This window comes from Bubalus bubalis, chromosome 4 (assembly GCF_019923935.1).
Source record: "Bubalus bubalis isolate 160015118507 breed Murrah chromosome 4, NDDB_SH_1, whole genome shotgun sequence".
In the NCBI taxonomy this organism is placed as follows: Eukaryota; Metazoa; Chordata; class Mammalia; order Artiodactyla; family Bovidae; genus Bubalus; species Bubalus bubalis.
This window is the reverse complement of record NC_059160.1, coordinates 26,562,941-26,585,905: the sequence shown is the minus strand read 5'-3', so window position 1 is coordinate 26,585,905 and position 22,965 is coordinate 26,562,941. Positions and strand designations below refer to the sequence as shown.

The 22,965-nt window shown below is 38.3% G+C and overlaps 1 protein-coding gene across 4 annotated transcripts in view; it reads left to right on the top strand.

Moving 5' to 3' along the window:
• Window positions 1-22,965, top strand: part of LMO3 (LIM domain only 3) — a 63,401-nt gene that overhangs the window by 3,196 nt on the left and 37,240 nt on the right. The window contains exons 1-3 of one of the 4 annotated variants that reach the window (XM_025283321.2): window positions 169-189; window positions 936-1,002; window positions 6,462-6,675. In XM_025283321.2, coding sequence (XP_025139106.1) covers window positions 6,470-6,675 — 206 coding nt within the window. In that variant the 5' untranslated portion in view covers window positions 169-189; window positions 936-1,002; window positions 6,462-6,469. Of the gene's footprint in view, window positions 1-168; window positions 190-935; window positions 1,003-2,093; window positions 2,259-6,461; window positions 6,676-22,965 lie in introns of those variants that run through there. The other 3 variants (XM_044941204.1, XM_006080567.3, XM_044941203.1) reach the window with 3 other exon arrangements.

Genomic DNA, 22,965 nt, shown 5'->3' with positions numbered 1-22,965 from the left:
TATTCTGCTAGCAGTTTGATTCCCTGGCTTTTATTTTAATTTCCATAATTGGCAGCTTCAGAACTGGCTTTGGAAGACAGTTTGCTTTCAACGTGGCCACCTATTCCAAAAATGCCCCGGTTATTTTAGGATCCCTACCCTTTGCCTCCGGAGCTCTTTCGCAGGACTTCTTTTGGACGGGACCAGGAGGTAGGGTCTGTCCTCCTCCCCACAACCCCTCCAAGTCGACTCCAGCCGAGGTCACATTCTGTGCGCCCCGGGCGGGGGGGTTGGGGGGGGGGGTGGGTCGTCCTCAGCGTTGGCGAGCAGCATATGCGTGGGGTGATGCTGACTGCAACTCGCAGGCTTGTAAATTTTCACCCTGGGAAATTAGCAACAAAGCCCGATCTGTCTTGTGGCTGCTTTGCACTTTCCGAGGGCGGCTGTTACTTGACTGAGCTGCAGAACAGGCACCCGAGAGCGAGCGAGGGAGCCAGCGAGAGAGGGAGGGAGAGAAGGAAAGGGAGAGGAGAGGGGAGGGGTGGGGGCGAGAGGTAAATAGTCTTAAATCGGAAGGGAGCTGCTTCTCTGTGGTCTTGACAAGCGCTGCCTGGGCTCCGCCGGCTCAGTAATAACTGAGTGACCTTTTCTTGGGCTGTATTAGGTCTGGCTGGGAAGGGATTGCATTTTGCAGCTGAGAGCCGGGGCTGCTTCAGCTCGGCTCCTCGCGTGCTGCCGCCGGGGTAAGTTGTGTTGAGCCAGGACGGAAAGAGAGAGACAGCCTCGGACTGCAGTTGCCTAAAAGGAGGACACCTGTGGCTCAAATGCGGTCAACACCATTGCTCGGCGGATCCTGGAGGACCTCATTATTTTAAACTTAAAAAAAAAAAAAATAGATTCCTCCCTCCCCCTCCTTTTTTTTTTTCAAACAATGCTTCTTTTTGACCTTTCCCAAGGAGAAGAGCTACAAAGCAGCCACTGTGCTTTCTGAACGGCCTCCCCCTGTATCGCTTAATTGAGAAGGTAAGTGCAGCAACTGTGTGCACACGCGGCGGCTTATTTGTGGTTGTGTGTGTGTGTGTCTGCGGGTGCGCGCGTGCGTGTGCGGATGTGGGTTTTTTTTTTTTTCCCCCAGCCTCTCCTAATGAGGCATAAACTGGAGCTGCAGCCCGGCTCCGCACTGCAACTTTCACTCGGGCTGCAGCTCTGCTGAGACGGTTTTGTTTAAATCATGTGAGGCTTCATTATTTTTATGATGAGACATGAAATAGATGCGGGCGGAAGATGGGGCTGGAAGGCGGGGAGAGCCGAGCGGCTGCGGCGCGGAACGTCTCAACTACGACTCAAGTGGATAATAGTCAAAGTTCCCGAGCAACTGCGGCATTTACACCCCCAACCCCAGCCCCCTGACACCGGGGGAGACAGAGGCTGGGAGAGTTTGAGAGGAGATGGTCGCCCTGGCCCGGCCCGTAGGAAGGGAATTCAGTCTTAGGTGGGTTCCGGATACCGCCCGCCCTTTGACCTTAGTTTCTGAAATTCATCACCCCCCTCCCCCAAGAATTGAAATGACCGTCTTTGGGTTCCTGAGGCCACTTCTGCCTCCGGTCCACTGTACCATTGTAACAAAAATACTGTTCCTACCAGATGGAAAAGTGAATGTCTGGGGGGAGGGGGAGAGTGGTGTAGGGGGAGGTTGGGAAGAAGTGTCGAGAAAAGAGGGGATCCTTGGAGCAAGGTGCCCCTGTCCTAATCGGTGGAGATTCAAACTGCTGCGGCACATTTTATTTTACGGGGGCTACCCAGATTGCTGTTATGAAATACAAGTCAGATTTATGATCTTTTTCATATTGAACATGATATGCTATGCTAACGCTGCATGTGACAGTTTAATCAAATCCATTTGTTACCACGAAGCTAAAAGGGGCCGCTGGGATTTGGGGATTACGGGCAGAGTTAGGGAAGCTTGTGGCTTTGTCATTCGCCATCATTTTGTACGCCGCCACCCGGCGAGGGGCTCCGGGTGTGCGCCGCATCTCGTCTGGCCGCCCTCATCCCTTCCCCCACCCCCACACGCCCGCCGCCCGCTCCGACCGGCTCCCAAAGTGGGCTTCACAATAGTCGGTCCTCAGCGGGTGTAGGCTGCGCACCGGGTCCGCACTTGAGCTAAATCCGAGGGAAACCCCCTTCCACTTCTACCTCTGGGCCGGGTGCTCCATGCGAAGCTGCGGCAACTCAGGCACGCCTCAGTCAACTCATGCAGAAAAAGGAGAAAAGTTTTGGTAAGGTTACAATCTATCATAGATGCACTTTGCCGGCGCTCGGCACTCTCTGCTGCTCCAAAGCCTTCTTGCCCTTCCGCGGCTTTTGTGTCTCTCGGAAAAGATCTGAAATATTATTGTTTGTAACTGCTTTGAAAGACGGCTGCTTAAACCAATTAATCTTGCTAGGTGCAACAAATAACTGCTACATTCTTTGCAAAGCATCCTTGTGTGGCGGCAGAGACGCTACCACAAAAGGCTGGAACATAAACTCCTCAAGGGATTCTTTGTTAGAGTGTATGTATGTTTCTTATTTTTTTTTTTTTTATTTTGCATGTGAGCTGCATCAAAATTGAACCCAGTCTTGCAAATCTCTTGTTGGCCTTTGCCAAGCACTAGCACTTTGCTGCCATGGTAACTGTAATTAAACTGATAAGAGTGGAAAAATGTCAGTATCTCTGAGCCTTGCAGCTGCATTGGAGAAAAAGGGAATCAAATTGGTTCCCAGCTCCATTGCTCAAAAAGGGGAGGGAGGTGGTGGTGGAAGGATGGGGAGGGGAGGGTTGGGAGTTGAAGGGGCAGAACAGAGTTAAGCAGCTCCAGCTCCTGAGATCTGGGGACATCTATTTGCATTGTTGTCCCTTAGGGGGTTACAGCCTGTAGGGACGCTCTGGGCCAGTGAACAGAGAGAAACAAGCTTTTAGGCCCAATCCAGTTCTCCAATCGGGGGCCGGGGGCTGGGGAGAGGATGAAGATGGGCAGGAGGAGAGAAAATCTTTTGTTTGGTACCTCTTGGCAATCGAATGGCCGGTGTTGGCCAAATTCTTTTAATCTGTGTCACTGCTCCCAGCTGCAGAACCTGCATTCCCATTTTCGAATCTTCCTGAGGCACCTCATTGCTGCCAACCCCCTTTAATGGATTCCCTCTTCCTGCTCCTTCTCCCAAATTGTTCTCTGTGCATCTTCCGACGGGGACAAAATGTTTTCCACTCACTGCGGTGTAGTCAGTCCAAAAATATAGAAGACTGGGTCTAAGTGCTGCAGATCTTTTTTTATGATTTTTTTTTTTTTTTAACCCCAGCGTGTTGTGGAGTTGTGGTTACTTTGTTGTGTTAACTACTGAAGCTGAGACTGCGCGGATGAATGGCACAGAACAAGGGGACATAATGGAGTTAATCAAGCGTTAGGCTGCCTCACAATGCAATCCAGGCAATTAAAAGCTCACCAGAGTTTAAATGAAATGGTTCTACTTATTTCTGCACACCACACTGCACAGGCTATTATTTATGTCTTTTTTAAAAATTATGATTTCCCTTAAACTGTCAAATAACTCAGAATGGCAAGGTCTCAGAGGCAATAAGAATTTCCCTCAGAACAATTTACATGCCAATCTCAAACTAGTTATGGGTCCTGATGTGCTATAAGCAACTTGCAAAATGTTTCTCAGCTCTGAACACATAACTCTTACCCAGATGCGTTCTGCCGGATGCTGAAGGGAGGCTGCCGGCTGGTTTATGCCTGTTTGGTACAGGGTAACGTGGTGACTGCAAAATAGTCCTTTTTTTCCACAACTGTTAACTTGCAGAGTATCAAAAAAGATTTCCTTTTCAAGAGTAACGTGATGGTGTTTTCGACACGAAGGTACCAGGATGGAGTGTAAAAATCTCAAACTCCTTCTACGCCCAAGGCCAAACAGAATTCTGTAAGAGTTTCAAATATTAATTGGCCTCTGAGTGCTAAATTAAAATGTCAGCCCAACAAAAACATTTTGTGAAGACAAGCAGGGTGGTGTTGCTTGTGCCAAATGTTGGTATCTCCTGTCTTGTTCGCAAAGCATCGTGAATAAAGATAGTTGACCTTCCACGCTTGGTTATGAGAACACAGCTCAGAGAAACAGAGCTTAGCTGCAACTAAGAAGGATTTGGATCAAAACATTTTCAGCTTGATGATATGAAAAAAACAATAGCCTTATAAACTGGGTAATTAGACTGGCTGCTCTAAACATACCTCTCGGTGTTCTCAATCATGAAATCCAGGCTGTCATTTAGTATATCACAGTTTTTCCTTCCCCCAGGAAGACGGTTAAGAGGCACTTGGGTATGTTCTATACTGTAATTAATGGGATTCATTCCTTGTGGAACCTTGTGAGAAGACAGTTAACTAGTTCTGATCAAAGAAACTTCATTTGTTAGAAGTTCTAGAGAGTGAGATTTAGCAGCACTATCAAGGGTTATGATTAATCTACACTAGACCCCGAGCTCCTTCAAAGAAAGGGATAGAAAGCTGGCTATAGGAATACCACCTGCTCCTCTGTACAAATCCAGCTACTAATCTGCAGATCCGACGACCACGGCTGTGCATCCCATGCAGAAAAAGCACCTACTCTGATGCCTAGCTGCTGGTCCCTGCTCCATCACTCGACCAGAGAAGCTTTTTTCTAATGGAAATTCAACATCATAACACTATTATTTGAAATGCATGTATCATTTATAGTTAGAAAAGTTATTCTGCTGTGAGGGTATGGTGTCTTGTTGTCTCTTAGTGTGATTAAAAAAGAAAAAGATAGTGAAGATAATAAAGGTAAAGGCTTTATCATCAGGCATCAGAGGAAACCAAAAAAGGTTTAGCTGTTTGGGAGCAGGGAACACACTGAAAATGCTCTAGATTAAGGCTTGGCATTTCTTTCTTGATACTGTTTCAATTGCAGACACATTTGGTGTTTTGTGTCCTTCTGTGTCCAAGTTTAAAACTTTCTGCCTAAGAGAGGAGGCATAATATAGCAGTGGTATCTCTGGATTGTAAGAAGGCCATGAAGTTTGGGCTGAACTGTCATTCAGCTTTGAGCCAGTCCCTGAACCTCTCACTCTATCATAATTTGTAAAATAAAAGAAATTGAAATCAATGTCTACAGTAGTTTAGAGTGCTTGAAATGCGTTAGTTGATACATATGCAGCTGTGAATAATTCGTTCAGCTTTTTGAAAAACTGAGTGTTTGACATTTAGGAAAAGAAGAAACTCGAAGGCAAATATCCTTTCACTGGAAAAAAAAAATTCAATCAAGTTGTATTAACCAGAGAATTCAATTCATCTCCTTATTTATGATACGGAAATATGTCTCTAAAATGTATAAATGTCCCTGTGTCTAGTCTAGCATGTGTGTAGTGTGTAATATATGTATATAATATATATTTGCCCGTGGATGTTTGTGTAACTTTATATATATTGAAACTTTGTCTTCTGTTGTTTTTTCTTTCCTGTATAAAATAAAGTGCATGTTTATGATAATAAATTACTTAATCCTATAGTTTAATTTTATATAAAAGTATATAGCCTATAGTTAGATGATCTGCCACTAATAGATGCATAGACCAATGCTTGTGAGTGGCAATGCGTTTTGAAAATTTTTAACACAAAGAATGCTTTGAAATATCAAGGACATAGAAGGAAGTATTTGGATGTAAATAAGTATTATAGGATTGGAGAACTTTTTGGGTGACTGTACTTAATGCTTAAGTATAAACATCTCTACTGCTAAGTGAGGTTAGTGTATTCCATAAAAGTGAACTTTCCTTCCACCAACTCATTCTTGACTCCTACAGTGTGTACACAGATTAGTCTGTTAAATAGCTTTTTTCTAGATTGTTAACCATTGACTCCTATTTTCTCCCAAAAGGAACTTCTCTATGTAGAAAACTGTACCAATATAAAATTATTTACTATTACTTAACTTCATGTAGATGATATCATCTTACCAGGTACAAGATGAATTGATTATTTTTGCTACTTTATAGGTGTAACTTCATGAATGATTTAACGAAGACACTTAACAAAGTTTGAACCTCTTTGTTTTCAAAATTTATTTCAATTTCTGTATATTCGTATGTTAGCTGCTCGGTCATATCTGACTCTTTGCTATCCCATGGATTATAGCCAGCCAGGCTCCTCTGACCATGGGATTCTCCAGGCAAGAATACTGGAATGGGTAGCCATTCTGTTCTCCAGGGAATCTTCCCAACCCAGGGATCGAACCCAGGTCTCCTACATTATAGGCAGGTATTTTGCCATCTGAGCCACCAGGGAAGCCCAATTTCTGCCTAGCCCTTAAGTGGAAAGTCTAACACTCCTTGAAAACGGCAATCAGAAATGTTGAACTTAATGGAGGTCTTCGGACATCTCTTGATTTTTGGAGTCTCAGCTCTCTTTTTTGTTCTTGTCTTCCTTCAGGTATACAAATGCTCTCAGTCCAGCCAGACACCAAGCCGAAAGGTTGTGCTGGCTGCAACCGAAAGATCAAGGACCGGTATCTGCTAAAGGCATTGGACAAATACTGGCATGAGGACTGCCTGAAGTGTGCCTGCTGTGACTGCCGTTTGGGAGAAGTGGGTTCTACCCTGTACACAAAAGCTAACCTTATCCTTTGTCGCAGAGACTATCTGAGGTAGGAATTTGCCTTGCACACCAGTGATCACTGGATTCCTTTTAAAATACTTCTGTAAGTGTACTTGTGTGTTTTGTGTCTTTCCTGCCAGCTTCTATTCCTGAAAGATGTCCACCTGGCAGCCTTCAGCGCACTATGTCTGTGGCACAGACGAGGGCTTGAGTCATGGTCAGGAAAACACAGTATCTCACAGTCTTTCTGTTTGCCTTGCCTGATGCTCCTACCTGGGGATAAGTGAACCTCCAGTTCATGTCAAGGTGTTCAGTATGAATCAGCATACAAGTTTTCTTAGCAGGAAAGGGACAGGGTCAGGCTGAGCGTAGCACAAAGTGATTCCGCGATCTTTCTGTTTCAGATTTGTCAGAGAAAGTCGGTTTGAAACTCTTATCTGGTATTTATTAGAAGGATCTTTAGTAGATTGTTGAAAACTTCCTCCAAATGTGAATATATATCCCCCTGCCCGCAACCCCAGGGCGTTCCGAGTGATCTTTGCAAAGAGCATTTGAATGTTCGTCTGCCTCAGACTTGCCAGTAGCTTTATGAAAAATAACAAAGTAAAGACCTCCATCATTATAGGGAAATGATAGCCACTCTCCAACCTATAAACATCTGAACAGTTTCAGGACAATGCAGATGTTCTTGTTTCTGAAGCCATGAAGCAGGTTAATCTTCTAGCGTTTAGTACTCTACACATGGACTTATGTTTAAGAAAAATTATTTTGCTTTTCAGGGGACTTTGTGACTTCATTCAGCTGCAAATTACTTATATTAATAAAGTAGGATCTATCAAATTAGAGAAATGATATATGGCATCATTTGGGTTTTCATATTTGATACAATTAATCACTTTTTCTAGTCTGACATTAAGTGATTTATTTTGAATTTTTTTCTCTTATGACACAAAATTTATCAATCAGCTGTAACTCCTTGGTCATTTCGGGAGGTGTTTTCTAGGGAATTTGGTGCTGCTTCATATATAATTCAGTTATTTTCAGTCCAATTCAGTTTCTATATAGAAGAACATATTGTTTGATGAATGGTTGTTACAAGAGGGTGAGCCTGGTACTGTTTATCAGATTCTACTCTCTACCCTCTTAGGACTGCTTCATCTGACAGCCCCCTGACTAATTATGACCACTTGCTGCCACTTCTCTGTGTTCCAAGGGCACAAAATACATGTAAGGTCCTAGCCATGGAAATAGGAAGTGGCTTTAGGGAAGGAGTTCTCTAACTACTGCAACTAATCATCAGAATTAAGCTATTCCATGAATTCTTGTAGATTCTGCAGTCTTGGAACTTTCCTCTTGCAAATAAAAAATTCTCTTCTGCTCTTTGTGAATTAGAGCCTGATTTCTGCACAGAGTGTATTTGCTTTTAGCGACTTGACATTGCTTCCTAGTTTTGCTTTATCTTCCTAACCAATTGCCACAGGCTTTTGGACTCTGTCTTTGACTTTTGTTTACCGCTGCAGAATCTCCAGTGGATTCATGTAACAACACTTTCGAAAGCAAGGAGTTTATATAGTCTAGGCAAGATCAAAGTGTTCTAATATGGACTAAAGACAAAAATTGTGTCAAATTTACAGTCTTTTGAAATCTCTGGCTATTTTTAACTCAAAAATACAGATTTGCCAATGAAATACCTGTGTCCTGAGTGAAGCTCTTTTGCGGTTGTCAACAAAGTCAAGAGCAGAGAAAGTAACCTTGTATTGCTTTCGTCTGTCTTCCTTATGGTAGTAAAAATAAGTTGTTCAACTGGTATTTGACAGTCTCAAGTAAGTGTGTTGTTGAAGGGAATTTATCAAAATAGTTTTCATCTCAGAAATCTTTATCTCTAAAGGAGTCTATTTGCTGCTTTGTGTGATACAACTTTTAGTTGATTTCTGATAAGCTCAAACTTTTAATCTAGTTACTTTTTTTTTTTTAATCCTAACTCTTTCAAATTTAAACCCTGGTCCAGATTGCCAATATATTCATTTCTCAGAGTGCAATTTCCTCTCAAATTGGTCATTACCACATTAATGGCCAGTTGTTATGTTAACAGCCTAAGGGTTGTTAACATTTCAAACTAAGTTGTTAACAGCAAGCTTATCCCTTATTTAAACTGAAGGTTTTGTTGTATATAACGTGGCTTCTTTGGCAAGAAGTAGTTCATCAGCACTTAAAAACTGCAGAAGTGAAATGGGTAAATGGTATGGGTGTAAAACACCGTGTTATGTGTTATAGATTATGCTGCAGATGTGGTATTAGTTTTATGTGGAAAGTGCATAGCACAATGAAATTCTATGTTTAAAAGCATATGTCTCTGATTGGCAAATTAAAATAATCTGATTCTGTATGTCTAATACATTCAAGCAGATTTTATGTACAAATTAATTTCTTCAAATGTGTATAAACAGGCATTCAAAATGCTCATGCCTGCTCTGTGAGAGACATGATTTTAAGTTAGACAAAAATTAACTAAGGGAAAAAGGGAGGTGCACCTCAAATTGTTACTATTTATTAATTACATAAAATCTGCAATATGATCAGTGAACAAGTAATATTCTATGACTATTTTCCCAAGCTTTGAAAATAACTTTTCTCATTTCCTTCTGTGTTCAGCACATTGCTTTCTTGTATTTTGCACAGCCACTGCTTAACCATTTAAATCCTATTAAAAAGTAGTTTAGATTGATTTTTGGATATTATGTGATATCTTTGAGGCACAAACGAGCCATACATACTTTACAGATTTGTATTTCTTGGTCTAACTTTCCAGGCATCTAAGTAAGAATGTGGGAAATGATAAAGAAAAAGTAGCTTACCTGCACCAGTAAAGTATAGGTTATAGATATTATCTTGGGCCAGATAATTTTTCACATCTAGAGAAGAGTGAAATACTTTTTGCCAAGTTTATTTAACTTCCTAGTTAACTTCTCCTTCCAAAAGAGAACACAAAAAGCACGTTTATTGCTGAACAATGAATCTTGAAGTTCTTGCGTTTTATTAATATTTTGCCTTATTCTGAGTAATGGTGGTGATGACAGGTTTTTACAAGTTCTTTAAATGATAAATATAAGAATTTTTAAATCATAAGATATTTTCTTTAGGGTATTGGAAACTTACTGCTGTAATTTTTTCTTCTTTGAGGCACATTTAGCTGTATTTAAGAAAAAGAAAACATTTTTACAGTTTATTACTGAGTTTCAAATCTTGATAGTTCCCTTTCCATAACAGGGCTGATATAGGATTTTTTATTTTTTCTGGAGAATATAAGATAAACGTGTCTGATGAGAGGGAATTTGTCGGTTGGTAGGATTGCTCGCCATCCTCAGAAACTCATTAGAAATAGGAACAGAAACATTGACATTTAAAAAATTCCTCTATTAACGCTTTCTGACTTAAACTATGAAGTCAATCTGCCCACTGATATTTATATGCCAAGACCTAACAATGTATCTGTTAAAAATATATCCAATACAGTTACAGTTTTTTTTTTTAAAGTTGTTTATGACAAAGTAGACGTGGAAGCATTTTTGTGCCTTGAACTAAAGAATGCATAAAGTAAATTAGCAATTACTATGTAAAACTAGCCAAGGTTTAATAATGATGTTTATAGGACTGTAGTTACTACTAAACTATCTTTCATTCTGATTTGTTTGCTAAGTATGAATAAAGTAGTTAATTTATCATCAGTTTTAGAATTAAGATTTTATGTCAAATTTCATGAAGTCAGAACCACGAGATAAACCATAGTACTTTACTTCTCAACTTGGAGGCAGTGTAGAATATCAGCACTTACACTTAAGCTTTTGGGCCATTTTTGCCAGTTTTTAAATTGAAGCCTGCATTTTCTTACTTGTGGTGTATTTTAAGCATCAAGGTGATGAAGACTGTATCTTGCGTCTCTGTGAATGATGTTTTACCAGAGAATGTACTCAAAGCTATAGGGAAAGCTACATATAGCTTTTTCTACACAAGAAACAGAAAACATCTTGTATAAAAGACAATGCAATTTGCTGTTTTTATACATGAGGATGATTTGTTTAAAATGAAAGTACTGGGAGAAAGTGATGCTTCATGTTCCACCACAGCTACCAATTAACAAAAAGGATTTGAAACTGTGATGCTGATTGTAAATTTTATGTGCTTCAATGTAATAATATGATTTTTACAATAGAAAATTAAAATTAAATGCTACATAGAGCATTAGCCTAGCTATAACTTTATTTCACACTGATCAAAACTGGAGCTTCTAAATAAATTTTTATGAGATTAAATTTATATTAATAGATAATTATGGCCTTAAAAGTAAATATGAATATATTATTACTATTATTTTATCTGACAGTTCACTGCACAGATTCTTTTTTCATGCTAACTGACATATTCATTCTGTTTTTCCTGCTTTGTCCTCTTTTAGATATTAGGCAGTTGAAAAGATCTTCCCTGGAGAGCAGTACATTATTATTATTTGAAATATAACTTTTTATTGTTTTAAATTCCAAAAAAACTAATCTTCTATATGGAATGACGCTCCTCCCAAATATTTTTTTTTGAATTTGAGCTTTCTTAACATTTTATTATAGTCATAACTTTATCATATTTAAATGTCTAAGCTAATCTTTGTATTTTGAGATATTTTGCTATTTAAGTGTTAATAACTTAGACTCTAGGGTCTTTAAAAAATACTGCTATATTTCCTGCAAATTATCTTGTTTTATTTACAGCTTTATAAAATGTTGTAATTTTAAGTTTATTTTTCTGTTTATTATAGAAAAGCATTATTGCATTCTATTTCAAACATTTTATAGTATATATCTATCATTCATGGACCAGCACAAATCAAGAGGGATAATTTTGTGCAATACTTTGGGAGAACACCCTTTGCTTTAGAGAAAAATTGGTAGACCCACACTAGAATTCCTGAGCAACAATCTCTCTGCAACAATCTCTGTTAAAAATATCTCATCTACATAGAGAATTTCTTATTTATAAATTTATCTGTCCTTAATTCTGTAATATACTCATTTTCAGGGAATGAGTACTTACTTAATTATTCTAGTTTTGTGCCTTTTGGTTTGTTTTATAGACTTGAGATATTGTCACTGAAAATAACCCCCACTAAGAATATTAAAAATAAAATACTTCACACCGTTTCTGTCTTTACTGTTTTTATCTTTTCATAAAGCATGGAATACTTCAATCACGATAGTTTTTACACATAAAATGGATAAGTTAGACATACCTGACTTAGCAGAAAAATATTCTGTTTCTACAAGTATATTTAGGATTAAATACATATGGAAGAACTACATTTGAGAATTGCTAAAATTGCTTATTTTGCACTTTATAAATACATAGAACTCTGGGAAAGAATCTCTTATTTTTGGTTGCTCTTAAAGTGTATCAAAGTAAGCCAGCACTTCATTTATAAGCTCACCATTAACTTCCAGTAAGTGACTAATAGTAAATGTTAATGCTGTTTTGACTGCATAAACATAATTTATTAAGGAATCAGTTTAAAAATATGCTGAAAGTAATAATTTTGTAAATGGTTTTGATGAATATATGCATTGTAGAAATGCATTATGTAGTTCAGTTTTCTGCCTCACGTAAAAATTATGTAGCCTTAAAGAAGAATTGCACCAACCTAAACGACCATTGTGTTTTTTTTCTCATTATATTATGAGTCATTGAAATCTTATTTTACTATTTGGTTTGAAAACATTTACCAGTTCCTACGAGAATGTCTTTTATCTTTCAAAATTATACGTTGTAACCTCATCCTATCTTCCAAAAAGAAATTAAGGTTTCTCACTTTTATCAATAAATGTTAAAATATGTGATTGTAAATGTAGAACAAGATCTTGAAAACAAGGAAAGTAAAAATAAAAATAGCAATACTCTCTCAATCAACCAGATAGCTTTTAAAACAGGATTTACATTAGCCACATTTCTTTAAAAAGGCATTTTCCTCCTTTTTTAATTTTTTAATCTGCTTATACAAGCAATTATTCCTACTGATTCACTGCATTTCCCTTTGTAAGCACCTAAAGAGATGTAGGTGTGTGTATGCGTATTGCACATACAGATATTAGAATCTATACAGCCTTAGAATGTGCATTGACTTTGGTCATAATTAACTTTTACCAGATCACCGTACTTTGGCAGGCTTTGAAACTTGTAAAATTCAGATACTTGATGCCAGCTAATTCCTTAGTATTGTAAACCATAGCACTGCCTTATTCCTACAGGGTGTTCACCATTCTAAGAGGAAAGACAAGGTTTATAATACTGCAGAAGGCCTAACTTTATTCCCTTGTGATTTTTATCACCCAATTCTGTTTTTCTCAGCTCCAGTGGAGTTCGATACTGTCTGCTTCATTTCCGTTTCTACCATCGTAACATACTTGTTTTGATGATTAACTGTATGTTCCCCTTCTCGAGGGTATTTATAAGAAATTTATTTTGAAGTAGAAGTTCCATTGTGAAGCAAGAAATGTGACATTTAGTTTTGTTTCCTACTTTAAAGCAATTTCTTTTGCTTATTGAGGCTTTTTCCCCCCTATTATCCATATAAATGGATAACTTTTCCCTCAAGAACTTAGGACCTAAGCATACCCTTTTGTTATATTCATCAAGCATATTTGCTGTATTACAAACAGTTATGATGAATCCCACATCAGTCACTTGGGCATTCACCTGCACCATTTTTGCTTTCTGCTCTATACCATCAAAACTTCTTGATAGATAGTTTTCTTCTCAACGAATTTTTTTAGTTATATAAAGATCCCATTTCTTTTGCTGAATTCTTTTACTCCATAGTTTTAGTTTTTTATGATGCAAAAATCTCTAGCTGTGGACTTTATTAGTTGAAAACAAAAATCACACTTGAGATAAATAATCATGTCAGAATAGTTAGATCTCTGATTTGAAGTTGGAAAATTAACATTAAGCTGCATGTATTAAGTTAGACTCTAACCAGCATGTTTTGTTATGATTCAATGTAATATTAAAAACTCTCCAACTGGGCTACTGGGAAAATAAAAGACTCTTAGGATTTCAAAGATTATTTGCATAGGAGTACACCAAAGCCATATTTAAGTAAAATTGTTATTACTAATGCAGTAAAGCATCGCCTAAAGTAAACCCATCCTATTAATAAAAACAAAATCAGTTTTAGTAAACATAAATATCCAATATGACATGGATTAGTAATGGGGCAGGGAACATCATAAAGTGCGCTAATGATAACATGTAATAGTGATCTAAATACCACCAAGAAAAAATAAATTCCCATCTCATGCTGTGGGATCCCAACAGGCAACTTCAAGAGCAAAAAGAAGTTTTAGACATCACTAGTTTATTCTGATTTCAGAAAACTTTTAAAACAATGCCTTGTTTTTATTCTAGCAGTTCTATTAATAGCAGAGGTACAGATCATTATTGAAATTATTTTATTCTCTTTTTTGTTTTAAAAGACTTTGAAATCTCTTAAGTAGTACCCTTTGATAGATTGCTTACATTTCACCAAAAAAGTTAAGAGTCAAGACTGTCCACAAAATACCTTATGGCATTGAGCATGATGCTTACTTTGTTTTTATCAACCATCCCATAAAAATACATTCTGACCAACAGCTGCATATTAGACTGAGGTGACTTAGACTGTAAATAGACTGCCTGCAGTGCAGCAGACCCAGGTTCGATCTCTGGGTCGGGAAGATCCCCTGGAGAAAGGAATGGCAACCCACTCCAGTATTCCTACCTGGAGAATTCCATGGACAGAAGAGCGTGGCAGGCTACAGTCCATGGCGGCACAAAGAGTTGGCCATGACTGAGCAATTAACGCTTTCACTTCACTTTCTAAGATGAGTGTTCCTTTGGAAGGGATGGGAGTAGAGAGGTGAATGAAAAAATGATCATAACTTCTAACACTAAAAATGAGTAGTAGTTTCAATTGGCAGGTTTATTTAGTTTTACGGGTGAGAAGTTCAACTGTACTATACTATGAACATAATTTTAAAGCCTATAAGTATTACATGTGACTATCCATTGAGGGATGTCTGTGTTTTGGGAGATAAAAAGAAATAATGTTACTGAATTGCCTAAAAATTTAGCAACGAGTATTTTCTGTGACCATTTATTAGGGAAAAAAAATGAAAAAGGTTCTAAGCTACAAGAACCCCTTCTTTTGACAACAAGTCCTTGCTGAGTGAATAGGATTGGGGTTTGTATTTATGATTACATGTTTGTATTTATGATTACATGTTTTGCTGTATCTAACAGTTTGAAAATGAAGCCATTTAGTTGCTTAACAAATATTTGAGTGCCAATATTTCATTTCTATAAACAATGAATATATAAACTTTATATTTCTAATTGACTTTGTATAATACATAAATACAAAACTATTAATATTTTTCTATGTAAAGAATAAGATAGTCTGAGAAATTTGGGAAGCACTTAATGGCAAATTATTTTTTAGTTTTTTTTTTGTTTTTTTTTTTTTACAGCTGATGTACTCACCATTGTTAAATAACTAAGGAAAAAATAGAAGGAGTTTTAGTGTAGTTCTATCACATGGAACCAGTACAGAGAATGAGAAGAGGTATAATTAGGAATGAGTAGAAAAAAAATTTCAGGAGGGACATTATAAATAACAAGTAAAAATTGTGCTCTGTGAAAATCCTTTGATAAGCCAGTAGTCCTTTTATAAAAACTGAGATTCAAGCTTCATAGTTAAGTTTTAGATACAGAGAAAGATAGAGTTAGCCTTGTAACTTTCATGCTCTTTATATCATTCCGCTCTCACTGCAGATACTGGTAAGTTATCAACAGATGCAAAACACTTGGCATCATAGTTCCCCATTTTCCCACTGAACAGCTATTATCCTATACACTCTAGGTGGGGCTTCCCAGGTGGCACTAGTGGTAAAGAATCTGCCTGCCAATGCCGCAGATGAAGGTTCAGTCCTGGGTCAGGAAGATCCCCTGGAGGAGGAAATAGCAACCCATTCCAGTATTCTTGCTGAGAAAATTCCATGGACCGAGGAGCCTGGCAGGCTACAGTCCATGGGGTCACATAGAGTCAGACGCGACTGAGCACATGCTCTAGGTACTGTGCAAAGCTGTCAGACACAAGGCGGAGTAAAACACAGAAATAACTCCTTCCTGTGTAGAGATTCTATTCTAGTGGAGAAAGCAGATAGTCAACAAAATAAGTATTTGAGTACATTAGGAAGATAAAAAATGCACAGGAAAAATGGAGTAGTGTGAGTTTGAACAAGCTGCAGGAGTTGGTAATGGATAGGGAAGCCTGGCGTGCTGCAGTCCATGGGGTCGCAAAGAGTCAGACGCAACTGAGCGACTGAACTGAAGAGGTCTGCAGAATTTGTATTTATGAGTGATGATGCCTGTGTGAATGTGGTGGGGAGGAGATAAGGATTTGAAAAATTAAACAGGGTAGACAGGCATGTTTGTTGAGAGGATGACTTGAATAAAGACCTAAAGAATGTGAAGGAGCTAGCCATGAGGATGTATAGGTAGGACATTCTGGGCATAGGGGCCAGTCAGTATGAAGAACTTGCAGTGGAAGATTTTCTAATGTGTTTGAAGAAAATCAAGGATGCTCGTGTGGTTGGAGTGAGTCAGAGAGGAAGAAGCAAGGATTAGAGGCAGCCAGTATATGGTTTTGTGGTACCCTGGTATCACTGTTCCAACCATGAATACCCCCTACACTTTTCTAAATGTTAGGTGAGAAAGTGGTACCATCTGAGAACCACAGTAATGCTAACTCAGGCTGTTATAGACTGAATTCCCATTTGAGATTACAGAACTCATCTGCTAAATTGAATGGGATTATTTTAATGTATAATTTACTAGTATCTTTTTTATGTCTTTATTTGGCTTCAATGATGACCCTGTGTGATTATATAATAGTTGTGAAGTATGTGTCTCAAAATAGACCCCAGGATTTGTTCATTTGACTGTTGCTAATTCACGGAGATGGTATAGTTGTATGTTTGAGTTGAAACTGATACATCTACACATGTCTACTATATGGTTATTGGAGTATTTATTATATAATACAATATAATACAATAGGAATGTTCATATTGATGAGCTAAAGCTGCCAACACAACATGGGTGAGGGTAACATCTTGACCAAAGTTGTCATTAAACTCTGCCCTGATCACAATATAATAGATATTTTTGAATATTTATGTAATAAAAATTAGAAAGATATGGATTTTTCATAGGCTGCCAGTTTCTGCTCTTGAAGGGGAAATGTCAGTTATTCTGTCTCTGACAAGTGATCTTTTTCCATTATTTTTAAAGTCAAGCTGAGTCTTGTTTAATGAAATTAATTTCTGGTACAAAACATTTAAAATAACATATTTGCTCTGATTATCGTCAGTATTTCCAAATCCAGCATTTAGAGGAAATACATCAAAGACGTATTGTTACTTATAACAATTGAATCACCTTCTTGATGAGATGAGATAAATTGTTACAGAAGTGTTCTGTTTATACTCATGCTTCTGGCCCCTCACCTAACTCTGGCTCACTAATTTTAATTTCACATTAAGAACAGCCAGGCATTCATCTTCCAAACTAAAAGATTAATATGCATTCTTTTTTGTGAGAGTGGGATCTGGATGTGCCAGCTGTCTGTACTTTTAAAATTAAAAGTTAAATTCAACCAGTAAATATAATCAAAGTTCTTGAGCCTGTATTTAAATTTATAAAATGGGCTAGGATTCATTATGGTTGTTGGCGAAGAAGCTGCCCATTGATCTTACAGAGACTCACAGCATGAACAAGTGAGCTTTCAAAGCGGTGATTGTCTACACTTCATGCACAAAGAAATCTCGAACACACTTTCCAGAAAGCTGGAAAGTGGTGGCCAGATGACTTTGCAAGCCTTAATTCCTACGGTCACCCTGCACATCCTAAGTGTTTGTTTTGTTTTTTTCCTGTTACGATTTCTAGTAACCCTTCTATTCTATTTGGTAGGTGGGGCATGTGTTGTAACAGCCATCTTGTCCTCCTTTAAGCCGAAGACCTGTATTCCTAACCACTGTGTGATTCTCACCTTCCAAAATGAATCAGTTTGAGCTTGATTTTTTAAAAAAGATTTTTGGCCATGCCAGGCAGCATGCAGGATCTTAGTTCCCCAACCAGGGATTGATGTTTTTGAATACTTACGTAAAAAGGTACGGATTTTTCATTGACTGCCGATTTTTACTCTTGAAGGAGAAATGTCAGTTATTCTATCTCTGAAAAGTGATCTTTTTCCATTATTTTTAAAGTCAAGCCAAGTCTTGTTTAATGAAATTAATTTCTGGTACAAAACATTTAAAATAACACATTTGCTTTAATTATCGTCCCCTGCAGTGGAAGTGCAAAGTTTTAACCACTGGACCACCAGGGAAGACCCCCAGTTTGAGCTTGATTTTAAGGAAAAGTCACTTGGTCTTGACTGATAGTCTGCTAAGTGTTGAAATAATCTTGTCACTGATAGTTATTAAATTAACTATTATCTTTAGCACAGAGATCACATGCTTATTCCACTAAAGGTGTTAAATGCTTTGTCTTCTCAATTAACTGTGGATTGCTGCAGTGACCTGAGAAAAAAGTTATGTATTTTGAGGAGATTAAAATTTTTAAAAACATTTTTGATTTAGGAGTAACCAGAGCCTTTCATTTTCACTAAAACTCATTTTTCACTGTGCTTCTAAAATCACAAATTGGGGGGAAAATACTAAATAAAAATAAAGTCACAAGCTCATTCTGCCTTTCATTTTAACACATATAGTGTATTTTAAATCATTTCACTGGGTATTTCTCATTAATCTACCACATTGTGTTACCCCACTCCAGCTATCATTAATGGCATGTTAGTCATGTGTGACTGTTAGGATGCATTCATTCATCTGCTGTTTTTACCATCTGTGATATTACTTTATACAAAGAAAAATGTGTATCAGTTCTTACTAATTCTCTAAGCTTTTCCCAAACCAGATGTTAGTTAGACCTAATCCCTAGGTTTCAGAGGCATCAAGGTGAGGAGTACAGATGTGATGACTGCCCTTTTTCTGCTACTTCCTAGTTGTATCTTCCTAGACAAGTTACTGAACCTCTCCAAGCCTCAGTTTACCTATCTGTAAATAGAAATAGCAAACCCATTCAGGCAGTGTCAGTGAAACACCATAAGGAAAGAATCAACACACAGGCCAACACTCTAGTGTAAGCTTCTGTTGTTACAGAGGAAGAATTGCGCTGAGTTATGGGTAGTTATGGAGAAGGCAATGGCAACCCACTCCAGTACTCTTGCCTGGAAAATCCCATGGACGGAGGAGCCTGGTAGGCTGCAGTCCATGGGGTTGCTAAGAGTCAGACACGACTGAGCGACTTTACTTTCACTTTTCACTTTCATGCATTGGAGAAGGAAATGGCAACCCACCCCAGTGTTCTTGCCTGGAGAATCCCAGGGACGGGGGAGCCTGATGGGCTGCTGTCTCTGGGGTCGCACAGAGTCGGACACGACTGAAGCGACTTAGCAGCAGCAGCAGCATGGGTGGTTATGGCGCTACCAGGTAGAGCCAGTGGTAAAGAATCTGCCTACCATTTCAGGAGACGCAAGAGATGCAGATTTGATCCCTGGGTTGGGAAGATCCCCTGGAGGAGGAAATGGCAACCTACTCCAGTATTCTTGCCTGGAGAATTACATGGACAGAAGAGCCAGGGGGCTACAGTCCATGCGGCCACAGAGAGTCTGACATGACTGAACACACACACACACACACACACACACATATGAAGATAAGACAGAAAATTAAAGAAAAAAGAGACTAAGAAAAAAGACTAACGAAACAGATTAAGATGAGATTTAAGGATGATTAATAATCAAGAATATGAAAGGCTTTAACATAATAAGATCTTTTACTTTTTATCTACAAAGAAGATAGATGAAGAAATGCTTAAATACCACATGCACCTGGAGCCATATAGGAAAAAAATAATTTAAGAGTGGAGAGTATGGGAATCTGGAATGGGTTGTTAAATTAAGATTTTAGTATATTTTGCATAAAGTAAGATGAATTTGAATCTTTGATGGAAATTACTGAACATTGATTTTCTTTGTAACTGAGGTGGTAGTTTTCTAAAATGTCTTACATGCCCACGCTCTCCACACTCAAGCTTGTGAAAGTTCTATGACCTTGTACAGCATCATATTTAATATCCCATGGGGTAGAATTATATATAAAATGTTAGCTTGCTTAAAGTTTCGTTTGTAGTCTTGACTTCTATATCTTTTTTCCTCAGGTGGCAAGGACAGTTGAATGCCAGTATTTTAACTGGTATTCGTTTTCACAGTGTTCTCGAAAAACATTTTGTTTATACACCTTTATCCTGAGGAAGTTTAAGAGGACACCCTCAATTTAAACAGATATTGATAAATATTCCATTGTACATTTCTAAAATTAGGAAGACAATGTGTAAAGGCTAAGGTATCAAATAAACAGAAAAGCTATTCCTTGTTTAAGGATCCCTGAGATTTACGTACCTCCAATTTGGAGAGCACTCTTAATTTTAATAGCTTTTTAAGCTTGATTGCAAGTTGTGTGGTAGTGATATGTGTGAATAAAAGGGAGTACCAGTACTTGGGACAAGAGTTGTAAAAGGGAAATGTAGTAGTTGTTTGAAAGAAAGGGACTAAGCATGGGCTGCTATGCCTGACTCTGTTCATTTAATATTAAATCAAGGTTTGCTTTCATGAGAAATATCCAGTGTATGTGGACTCTTTCTAAAACTGTACTATAGCCACTGGCAACATTAATATAAGGCAGGGTTTCTCTCCCTTCCTGGCACCCCCCAATTCTGGACACAGTGAGAGTTTGGATAGATAAATGCTAAAAGAACCCCATGTACCAAAGGCAGTGTTTACTGCATGTAATACATATCATTGTTTGTCTCCTGTAGTGAAAAATACTTGTGTCGTGCTGGTAAAATGCACTCCTGACAGACCAGTGCTTGCTATTATAGGGTCCATTGCTTAAAAAAATGATACACTGACAGAAATACAATTTAAGAAAATTTAACACCAAGGGTAGTCAACCATGTAGACTACTATTAAGGGGCCAAAACTCAAGGCCAAGGGTTTATTTAAAAAAGAGGCACAGTTTATTTGCTAGTAGTAGGCAAAGTTAAAAGGAAAAAAAAAATCGAACTTGAATTCCTTGCTCTCTAGTCTGTAGAAAATTAATGAAAGCAACAGTTCAATAAGATTTTATTGCAGAAATGTTTTAAGTGCAACATTTTAAGAAGGCTTTGGAATTTTTAAACAGTTACTTACCATTTAGAAAGCTGTAACACTGCAGTGCGTAGCAAATTGTTCTCATTGGATCCTAGGCATACCTCTTGATTTTCTTAAAATGTGTAGTCAGAGCTGGTTGGTCTGAAATCACTTTGTTCATTTTTGTGTGTGTAGTTTATAAATATATTTGAGATTGTCAGGTTAGCAGCACCCACAATTACTACAATTTAAAATGTAAGCTATTGTTCAAGTCTCCTTATGGGCATAGTTTGATAGTTAAATGCATTGGATTTGTAACAGGGCCTTTTGAGAAGGAAAATAACCAAATATGAGATATGATGAGATACATTGGATTACAGAAGAATACAGAATATACTAATGAATAAACTGCTATGTAAGGATGACAAAACATGTATTTTTAAGCTGTCACATAGCTCTCATATTAGAGAAGAAAACTCCATGAATTTAGATCAGATGTAGTATCTAATTTTACCATTTTAAAAACTCATCTGCCATCCAGTGATATTTAATGCCAACTGTGTACGGATTACATGTTCCTTTGGGAGAAAGATTACAAAAGTAATGCAATATATAGTGTGAGTTTCAAAGTTTAACTTGGGTAGCAGAGAAATGGAAAATATATCATTCATTGGTATGGAGAATCAAATGATACATATCTTATGTCTGCTACCCTGTTGAAAGTGAAAGTGTTAGATGCTCAATCGTGTACAACTCTTTAGGACCCCATGGACTCTGCCAGGCTCCTCTGCCCATGGGATTCTCCAGGCAAAATACTAGAGTGGGTTGCCATGCCCTTCTCCAGGGGATCTTCCTGACCCAAGCATTGAACCTGGGTCTCCTGCATCTCAGGTGGTTTCTTTACTACCTGAGCCAGCAGGGAAGCCCTATAAGACTACCCCATCAGTGCAGCCCTGATGGTGTAGTTTTATTGCCACCACCAGGATGAGTGCAGGGAGGCAGTAGACTGTGCCATGAAAGGATGTCCCAAGATGCAATGCTGTGTCTTTGCAGATGTCCTCCAAAAGGCAGTTGGCTCCAATCCAATGATGTTATACCACAGATTCTTCTAGAAGGTAATGCCTGTTGTCCAGACGCATTGTTCAGGGCCTCTGCTTCAGCTGTATGTTGTAGCAGGCACAGAATTTCATGCAGAAGAAGGCTGGAATCCTCAATTCTCCATTTCTGCACACCTTTTAGTGATGTTTCTGAAGTTCCCTATGTGAACTGTATCACATCATAGTGCCTCTGCAGTCAGTATTCTCGCCAGAGATTACGACTTCAAATGCTGCTTCTCGGTGCTTATTTTTTAGGAAGTTTTCGAAGGAAATGGTGTCTATGGTGGATTGATTACCTGAAAAACTAGATACTAACCTATTTCTTCTGATAGCTTTAATATATTTTTTGGATCACTTCAGAGAGCTCTACACTTGACCTTGACCCCTGAAAACCTTCCACAGTCTTGTGCATGAGGGATCACCATTAGCTGGCATTGAAGAAAATGTTTATAAATAACCGCAGACATTGCAGTGTGTTAGAGATGCAGTTATGGGCTTTGTCTGCTGTATCACACAATGTCCTATGGGTTCACTATTGAACTTTCCCCCTCATCTTAGAATAAGAAAAGTTCCTGACCAGGCTTTTTAATCCATACAGTTGATTGAAATGTTTGAAAATGTGTCTTAGCATCCTGAATTCTTGAAGACAAGATCACCATCCTGCATCCCATGTATACTCGTTATGTTCCTGTTTCAGACATCTCCTGGGAGATTTTGAAATCATGGAAATGAAATTGTTTAAATAATCAAAGTGGGTAGACGGTAGACTGCACTGGAGAGAACTGCAATGGGGAGGGAACTCACTGCCCTGGGAGGTGGGAGGAAGTCCCTTCTAAGAAAAGAGCTCTTTTGTCTTTTCTAGAACCTCATGGTGATTGCCATTTCCCTGAGATTAAGCAATATATCTTCA